Source organism: Cajanus cajan, chromosome 5 (assembly GCF_000230855.2).
Source record: "Cajanus cajan strain Asha chromosome 5, NIPB_CcT2T_4, whole genome shotgun sequence".
In the NCBI taxonomy this organism is placed as follows: Eukaryota; Viridiplantae; Streptophyta; class Magnoliopsida; order Fabales; family Fabaceae; genus Cajanus; species Cajanus cajan.
In genome coordinates, this window is record NC_138521.1 from 30,731,634 (window position 1) to 30,741,584 (window position 9,951).

The following is a 9,951-nucleotide window of genomic DNA, read 5'->3' on the forward strand; positions in this document are numbered from 1 at the left end:
CAACCTTCCTGATAGCTCGAGCGAGAATACTGCCACTTAGGTTTTCTGTAATAACTTAGTTTATTTTGTTTGCTTTCTATGCTGAACTCATATTTTTTGTTGATGAACTTGCTGTGTACATAATTGCTTTTCTCATTGTTGTTTGAGTTTTTGCTTTGCTTTTGATTTCACGCTCGAATGAATTCGTCTAGGGGTAGCTTTTTTGGTCATGGTTCTTACCTGCCCTCTATGTTGCATTTTAAAGCTCGTGTTTGGCTTTTGAGGTTTAGAACTTGACTTTTAATCTTCATTTTGAGGCTCAATCTTGGCCTGTGAAGGTTCAAACTTGACCTTTTCGCCTTTCTGAGGTTCAAACTCGACCCTTAATATAGTTTTCTCAAAGTTCTGAATGTGACCTTGATTTAAAATGAGTCGTGCCAAGGTTCGAATTCGACCTTTGCTTAACATACTTCGTGCCAAGGTTTGAATTTGACCTTGGCTTAAGTGATATAATTCGTGTCAAGGTTCGAATTCGACCTTGGCTTAATTGATATAATTCGTGTCAAGGTTCGATTCGACCTTGGCTAAATGTGATTCGAGTCAAGGTTCGAATTCGACCTTGGTTTAATATAAATCAAGACAGAATGAAACTGGATGAATATAAGTAAAATGAGTTATTTTTATTAATGTTGTGGGTGTGCCTCGCTAAAAACCTTCTCAGCCAAAACTCGTTATTCTGCTTTTCGGGACAAAAGACTGAGTGAGGAAAAAAGTGTGCAACCCATTTGTACATTTTAGCTGAAGAAAAACTTGAGATGCGTGACATTCCAAGTTCGCGGGATGGTTTTGCTGCTGAGCTCTTCTATTCGGTATGCCCCATTTTCTAAATCTTCTATGACTCAGAACGGGCCATCCCAATTAGGTACGAGCTTCCCTTCTGATGGGTTTCTTCTTGCTTCGCCTTGTAGTCTCCATACTAGGTCGCCTACCCGAAAAGAGCGAGGTCAGACTCGGGTATTGTACCTTCTAGAGGCTCGGAGTTTGCAAGCTTCATTGTGAATTTGAGCCTCCTCTCTGAGTTCGTCTATGATGTCGATGTTAACTGCCGTTTCTTGAGCGTTTTGTTCACTGTCAAAAGGTGTGACGCCGATGAGACGTCTCACCAACCTCGACTGGGATCATGGCGTCAGCTTCGTAGGTCAGCCTGTAAGGTGTTTCTTGCGTTGTTGATTGAGGGGTGCAATGATATGCCCAGAGAATGCTGGGGAGCTCGTCAACCCATTGTCCTTTGGCGCTCCCTAGTCGCTTCTTGAGTTCTCGGAGTATTACTTTATTTGCGGTTTCGGCTTGGCCATTGGTTTGGGGGTGTTCCACCGAGGTTGGAAGGTGCTTGACTCCGAGTTCTCAGAGGAAATTCTCGAAGCCTTGTGCGATGAATTACCTGCCGTTATCGATGACGAGGGAATGTGGGATACCAAACCTACAAATAATGCTCTTCCATGTGAACTTCTGCACATTCTCAATGGTGATCTTCGCTAGTGGGCATGCCTCAATTCACTTGGTGAAGTAGTCGATTGCCACAAGGAGGAATTTAAGTTGACCTTTCACGGGGGAAATGGTCTGAGGACGTCCATTCCCCACTGGGAAAAGAGCCACGGTGACATCATTTTGTGGAGGACTTCAGGTGGTTGCCGATGTGTGTTGCCGAACTGCTGGCATTCTTTGCACTTTTGTACATAATATTGGCAATCCGACTTCAGTGTGGGCCAGTAATATCCAGCCTGGAGCACCCTGGTCGTCATCGAGCGTGCCTTGGAGTGCATACCACATATTCCTCGGTGGATCTCCTCGATGATGTAGGTGGCTTGGGAGTTTGCTAGGCATTTCAGCATGAGAGTGGAGATGTCGCGTTTGAACAGCTCGTCTCCAATGATAACAAACTTGGATGACCTTACCCTCATCTTCCGAGCTTCGTCTTTGTCCTCGAGTAGAGTTCCCTCCTTTAAGTAGCTCCATATGTCTGTCATTCATCCTTGGTCTTCATTTTCGTTGGCGTTGACGACTTTATTGTCTAGACTGGGTGAATTCAGAGTCTCCTGGATGATGGTCCGATGTTGCCCGGGGCATTTTGTACTGGCGAGCTTGGACAAGAGATCAGCTCTAACATTTTGCTCTCGGGGCACATGGTGTATGGTGAATTCATCAAAGGATGAGATTCGTTGGGATGCTGCATGAAAGTACCTCTATAGTAGGGTGTCCTTGGTCTGGTATGCCCCATTGAGTTGCTCCACCATGAGCTTTGAGTCACTGTTGCAACTCACCCTTTGTGCTTCGAGGTCACGAGCCAACCTTAGACCTGCTAGAAACGCTTCATACTCTGCTTGGTTGTTGGTGACTCTGAATCCGAATTTGATAGATTGCTCTATTGTAACTTTGTTTGGTCCTTCCAAAATAATACCTGCACCACCACCTTTAGAGTTGGAAGATCCATCGACGTGTAGAGTCCATACCTGTTTTCCTTCTGCCGAGGTTGGGGTGAGTTCGGCCACAAAGTCTGCTAGGCATTGGGCCTTCAAAGGGCCTCGGATTTCATATCGGATGCCGAACTCAGATAACTCTACTGACCATGCTATCATGCACCCGGCGAGTTCTGGCTTTCTTAGTATCTGCTTAATCGGGTAGTCAGTTTTGACAGCCACCTAACGACTTTGGAAGTAAGGTCAAAGGCGCCGAGCTGCGATGACGAGTGCCAATGCCAGCTTTTCGATCGTTTGATACCGCCTTTCCATGTCCTGCAGGACTCGTCAGATGAAATAGATGGGAGTTTTCACTTTGTGGTGCTCTTGTACTATTACCGCGTTGATTGCGTCTTCTGCCACGACCAAGTAGAGGAGGAGGTCGGAATGATGATCCGACCTCTAAAGGACTGGTGGAGTGGTGAGGAAAACTTTGAAGCTCTTGAAAGCTTCTTCGCATTGGTCAGTCCATTCGAAGTTCTTTGGCTTTCGTAATAAGGTGAAGATGGGCCCCGCTTTCTCCGCTAACCTAGGGATGAAACGAGAAAGAGAGACTAACCTTCCCGCCAAGCGTTGGACCTCCTTGACAGTCTAGGGACTTTGCATCTGTATAATGGCTTTGCATTTCTCTGGGTTGGCTTCGATTCCCTTGACGGTGATCATAAAGCCAAGAAATTTGTTAGAAAAGAATGGCTCAATCCAAGAGGGGGGGGGGTGAATTGGATTCTATGACACTTTAAAAAATTTTCAGAGTTTTAGGATCTTTATTTCAATACAAACTTTTCTAATTATGAATTTTCAAAGAAGTTTCTTAAAGACTTGTTAATGAAGAACGAATCCTATATGCTTTCTTGATTAATTGTTAATGAGATTCAAAGTTACGTACAATCAATATGCAATACTTTGATTCAGTTCAGATCAATATTGCTCATGAAAACATGCTAATCAAGAATGATCTCTTTTACATACAACCAAGATATTACACAAAGTAAAAGATAAGGGTAAAAGAAGATTGCACAAGTCTTTTATCCTGGTTCAGCCACTCCACATGTGACCTACATCCAGTCCTCAATCATAACCTGATCAAGATTTGTTCCACTATCTTAATGAAGAAGTTTTACAAGCATACCACACATGCATACACTCCTACATTCAAGATACCCACTTTCTTGACCTCAAGAAAGCATCCCTTGTAGAAACCCACTACAAGAATTCCTCACCACTTGAGAAACCTACTCAAGATTTTACAAATATTCACAAAGAATTAAGGAACGAATTCACTTGGAATTCAGAAGCAAATCTTAATCTGTCTCCTTTCAAGAATGTGATGATGATGATGATCTTTTCTCAAAGCATTTCAAAAACGTTTTTCTTCTTGGTTTCACAAAGAAAACTCTCCAAGAATGTCCCAAAGACTTAACAAACATGTTTTTCTAATTTTGATTCTCAATTCTATCTTGTTCTGAAGTTTCAAAATGTTCAAAATATTTATAAGTTTTTCAGAACCAGATAATCGATTATTTTAAAGAATAATCGATTATTTTGTTCTTCATGATTTATGGAAATCAACCAAGAACAATTTAATCGATTATTTTGCTGGATAATCGATTATTCCAGAGATTCATTTTTGGGTTAATCGATTATTTCACAAATAATCGATTATTGCAGCAAGGTATCCTTTTTACCTATTGTTGGAATAATCGATTATATTTAATGATAATCGATTATTTTGAGTTAGTTTTCAAAACTCTGTTTTAAGTCTCAAAATAACTTCTTAACCTTTTAAACTCATCATCATACACTCCCCTAATCAGATTAGACAAAGATTAGCTCATGCACAAAGCACACACAAAAAAATATAAGCTCAATAAAGCAATTTATAAGTTACTCCTATTACATAACATATTTCTTTGACTTTGTTTTTGACTGCTAAGTTGTTGATGTCCTTGGTCAGCTTTGTTCCACACATTTGTTATCATCAAAATCTTTAATCTCCAGAGGTGAGTTGATTCACCACCACGAATCTCAATGTAGACACCCAATTTCGTTCGGGGGCATACAAACAACAAGATGGACATCAGAGGGCCCAAAAGCCTAAATTAACTATTTTTAGTGGCCCGAAACGAGCCGTTCCAAAATCGGAACGGGTCGTTCCTGTCGCCACTGGCCCGAAACGGGCTTTCGGCATTCGCGAAGGATGGTTGGACTCTTTTATTTGTTTAAAAATATGGATTGCTAGAATGACTTATTCTCAAACTGAGACCTCGTCAAACGAGCAATTTTATTAAAAGGCTCACCAATCCATGTTAATCCCAAGCGGGACCCTCCATGGATTAGCGGTTTTCATAAAAAGGAAGGGTTCATGGAGTCGCCACCAATGTTTTACTCAAAACATTGGAAAAAGAAGCTTAAGGCAATCGATTCAAAAATCGACTTCGGCCATTACAACCAGAGTCGGGTAAGGGAGTCGGTTACGTGTGGGGAAGGTGTTAGCACCCCACAACGCCCCTTTCGGGTTCCCTATGACAGATTATTTCTAAAAACAATAGTGCAAAATTACTAAATTACCCCTATTTATTCTAAGCAATTATAAATTAACTATCTACATGATGACAGTTTAATATGCACACAGAAAGCAGTAAAAGAAGGGATTTTTAGAAAAGAAACCTCTTGAAGCGTGCTTTTTATATATCAAGTAAAACTGGGAAGCTTTTTGGCGTTCCCTCGCTCTACAAGACCGCTCACTCCTTCCTAAAAATAATTTTTGACTATGGAAATCCGGAGGATTTCCCTTCGACTAAGTTCGAATCTCCAAGCTAAATGCTCGGAATTCCAGAACTTCGTCGGATCGACTCCCAGAGAGATTTCTAGGGCAGAACACTGCTCAAAAACCCCAGAATACTCAAGGAGGGAGTCAAAACTGTGTGGAAAAAGTCAAATGACGTCCCATTGACGTCATATTTATAGGGAAGAGGCTCAATACGGTTTATGAGGGTCAATACGGTCAACATTGAAATTTTGAACTAATACGGCCGTATTGAATTCAATACGGCCGTATTGAAGTTCAAAAAACCTCAATACGGCCGTATTGAAGTTCAGTGCGGCCGTATTGAGGTTCAGTGCAGCCGTATTGAATTCAATGCAGCCGTATTGAAGTCCAGAAACTTCAATACGGCCGTATTGAGTTTAGTGCGGCCGTATTGAAGTTCAAAATGTTCAATACGGCCGTACTGAACCTCTGGGAGGCCGTATTGGGCTTCATTCCTCCCACTTTTCTTATTTTAGCTATCCTAAGACCTCTAAACCTATAGAGAACCCTCCTTGGGCCTTCTGGAAGTCCTTCTGGCTGATCTTCCTTCAGTCTTCGAGAGTCTTCAAGCTTTATTTCCGACCCGGACAATTTTAGGGGTCTACAGCTGCCCCCCCTTTACTTAGTCGGACGGCCTTTTGGTGTACCGGCTGACAAGTAAAGGAGTTGACCCAATTGTCTGGGTGATGTGCCAACCTTCTGACTTGTAGCGTCTTCCGGTGGAAAATTGTTGAGTAGCCTCTCCAGGTTGTTGCATACCTCGGCGTTTCTGACAACCTCGGTAGCTAAGTTTACCCTCTCCAGGGTCAACTTCACTCGACGCCCGAGCCGGAAGTTGAACACCAACGTGCCTCTGACGACGCTGATGGTTTGAGTACCGCCTCTCCAGGCCTAGCCTCACTCGACGCCCGAGCCGGAAGCTAGACACCAGTGTTAACATCACTGATGATTGAGTACCGCCTCTCCAGGCTCTGCTTCGGTTGTTTCTGACGACCTAGGCAGCTAAGTTTACCCTCTCCAGGGTCAACTTCACTCGACGCCCGAGCCGGAAGTTGAACACCAACGTGCCTTTGACGACGCTGATGGTTGAGTACCGCCTCTCCAGGCCCTGCCTCTTAACATGAGGTAGTTGAGTATCGCCTCTCCAGGCCCTGCCTCTTAACATTCAGCAGTTGAGTATTGCCTCTCCAGGCCCTGCCTCTTAACATTCAGCAGTTGAGTATTGCCTCTCCAGGCCCTGCCTCTTAACATTCAGCAGTTGAGTACCGCCTCTCCAGGCCCTGCCTCTTAACATTCGGCAGTTGAGTATCGCCTCTCCAGGCCCTGCCTCTTAACATTCGGCAGTTGAGTATCGCCTCTCCAGGCCCTGCCTCTTAACATTCGGCAGTTGAGTATCGCCTCTCCAGGCCCTGCCTCTTAACATTCGGCAGTGTGAGTTTACCCTCTCCAGGGTTTTGAGATGATTTTTGTCTCCACAGTCCACGATGCTGCTTCGACGGTTTTTCTGATTTTGTGCCGCTGAGGGCTGGATAACGCAGGGATCCGTCTAGGGGATGTGCAGTTATTCATAGGTTCCTGTGCCCCAACTTGCATTGCATTGTTGGTACCCATGGGGAATTTCTGACTCCTTGGGGTGTAGACACAGATGCTCTCTCTCTGAGTTGAGCGATGCCTTATGTTTAGCTGACGTCCTTTGACGTTGTGGAGTATCCCGGTTATCTTTATTCGGGTGTCTCTCTTTGATTTTTCTGATTTTTGTAGCCTCTGTGTAGGCTATTATCCACTGAGGGTATTTTGGATGTTGATTTTGATTTTGTCTCCATAGTCCACGATGCTGCTTTGACGATTATTTTTGTGCCACTGAGGGCTGGATAACGCAGGGATCCGTCTAGGGGATGTGCAGTCATTCATAGGTTCCTGTGCCCCAACTTGCATTGCATTGTTGGTACCCATGGGGAATTTCTGACTCCTTGGGGTGTAGACACAGATGCTCTCTCTCTGAGTTGAGCGGTGCCTTATGATTGGCTGACGTCCTTTCGACGATGGTGGAGTATCCCGGTTATCCTTATTCGGGTGACTCTTTTTGTTTTTCTGGTTTTGTCGCCTCTGTGTAGGCTGTTATCCGCGGGGGGATTTTGTCATTGATTGTGATTAGCCTCTTCTGTTAGGCAGATCATCTTGACGCTTGATGTTTGGCCAAGAGCCGGATTCCACTTGGGGAATGATTATTGATCTTTTGATTTTTTCCTTTTTGTAGGAATGCCTCTTGAGTAGGCGACTAGGGATTTGGGGATCTTATGTATCCCAGAGTATTATTTAGGAAGCCTCTACAGGCTTAGCCTCACTCAACGCCTGAGTTGGAGAGCTATCTTCCACTGAGGAAGTTTTAAGTCCTTTGACTAGATATACTACTTGGGTGATCGTGTTTCCATTGGGAATTTTGTCGATCTTGCTTTGATAGCTCTCGCTGGGGATTTGTTCCGTGAGCTTGAGTTGGGGTTTCTCTAGGGAGTATTATTTCGGCAAGCCTCTCCAGGCTCATTTATTCTGTACAGTTGGGGAGTATTATTTCAGCAAGCCTCTCCAGGCTCAATTATTTTAAGAGGGAGTATTGTTTCGGCAAGCCTCTCCAGGCTCAATTATTCTGAGAGAGTATTATTTCAGCAAGCCTCTCCAGGCTCAGTTATTCTGAAGGAGTATTATTTCGGCAAGCCTCTCCAGGCTCAATTATTCTGATGAGGGAGTATTATTTCGGCGAGCCTCTCCAGGCTCAATTATTCTGAGAGAGTATTATTTCGGTAAGCCTCTCCAGGCTCAATTATTCTGTATGATGAATTGGTTTTTTTGTTCAGCCCGAGAATGCGAGCTGAGACGTCTTTTGGAGAGTATTATTTTGGCAAGCCTCTCCAGGCTCAGTTATTCTGTATAATTTGCTGGATTTTCTGTATTTTGCCTTTTTGTTGATTTTGGCTTTTTCTGTGTTTTTGCCTTTTTTGTTGATTTTGGCTTTTTCTGTGTTTTTGCCTTTTTGTTGATTTCGGCTTTTTCTGTATTTTTTGTTGATTTTGGCTTTTTCTGTATTTTTGCCTTTTTTGTTGGTTTTGGCTTTTTCTGTACAGAAATGTCTCTGAGGAGTATTATTTTGGCAAGCCTCTTCAGGCTCAGTTATTATGAGAGAGTATTATTTCGGCGAGCCTCTCCAGGCTCACTTATTCTGAGAGAGTATTATTTCGGCGAGCCTCTCCAGGCTCAATTATTCTGAGAGAGTATTATTTCGGCAAGCCTCTCCAGGCTCAGTTATTCTGAGAGTATTATTTCGGCAAGCCTCTCCAGGCTCAATTATTCTGAGGAAGTATTTTTTCAGCAAGCCTCTCCAGGCTCAATTATTCTGTACAAACTGAGGAGTATTGTTTGTATCCTTGCCTTTTTTTTCGTTTTCGGCTTTTGTTGACTGCTGTCATACACAAGCAATTTTCTATTTTTTCTATTTTATGCAATTGCCTCATGATGAGGTCTTTGAATGTGCAATTAATGTGCGCGATGCACAAAATGCAAGTTTAATTATTTTATTTTTGGAAAAAATGAATGGCTCCCCCTATCCTCTTCTTCTTGGAGGAATTTTGTCATTGATGTGAGGGAGGATTTCTGTTATTGCCAATACGGCCGTTATTCATTTTAGTATGCCCGTATTGAATTGAAGATTTTTGTTCATAACCCTAATTTTGGTACGGGCGTACTGAACATGATACGGGCGTATTGTTTTTCTGAAGTTTATATATATTTTTTTTGTTTTTTTTTTTTTTTTTTGTTTTTTTTTTTCAATAAACAGAGAACAAGTGATCTTCCATTACACCTATCATCTGTATGCATGTATGCAGTATGATGCACCTAATTCTATTTGATTCACTTTTCAAAAGAATTAATCGATGCGTTTCTGTGTTTGGATTTTTGCCATTCCTCTAGACGGGCTGTGTGCTGCCGATTTCTGTAACCGAGGAATGATGCATGTTATATTGAGATTTGGTGTCATCAACCAAATGATTTTCCTTTCCTTTAGAAGATGTGTCAACCCTCCTATTGACTACTATATCTCCATGTTTCCACTAGATTATTCAAAAATCGTTTGGGACAAGAGAGAAAAGAAGGAAAGGATATATTTTTTTTCGAAAGTTTGTGTTTTAGAAGGGATTATTTATTTTTTTGAAAAATGGATTTTGTAAGAATGGCTTGGCCAATGGTAGGCTTAAGTGTTTAGGCTTGTTTGATTAAACACTTATGAAGTTAAGCACGTCTTGGTTATTAACATTTGTGATTTGACAACTTGGATAGCTTTTCTTGAGCCCCTTTGTTGAATTCAGTGGGTGGTACCATCATGGATTTATTCTGTTTTTCGATTGCCCCAACTTTTGCCTAAAACACCCATTTGTGGAGTTTTAGCGGGCTTTTGTTTTTGTTCATTATTTTGTAACCCTAATTTTTGCCTAGGTCACCCTCTTGTGGGATTCCTAGTGGGTCTTTTGCTCTTATTTTTGCGCAGTCCCCTTTTTGGGTTTCCTGCCGAGCTTCTTTTTATTTTTAGGATTTTTGTCCTGAATGGATTTCTTTTTATCCATGACGGCACTTATTGAGGCCAAGGAAAGGTGCTCC

The 9,951-nt window shown here is 42.5% G+C and overlaps 1 protein-coding gene across 1 annotated transcript; it reads right to left on the minus strand.

Moving 5' to 3' along the window:
* Window positions 1–1,583: 1,583 nt before the first annotated feature.
* Window positions 1,584–2,006, minus strand: LOC145957956 (putative mitochondrial protein AtMg00750). Its single transcript, XM_083074396.1, has one exon. It carries the CDS (start codon window positions 2,004–2,006, stop codon window positions 1,584–1,586), a length of 423 nt encoding a protein of 140 aa, XP_082930522.1.
* Window positions 2,007–9,951: the final 7,945 nt, after the last annotated feature.

Excerpts from the sequence above, each read along its gene's own strand:
- LOC145957956 (XM_083074396.1), bottom strand. The coding sequence starts at position 2,006 with ATGACAGACATATGGAGCTACTTAAAGGAGGGAACTCTACTCGAGGAC.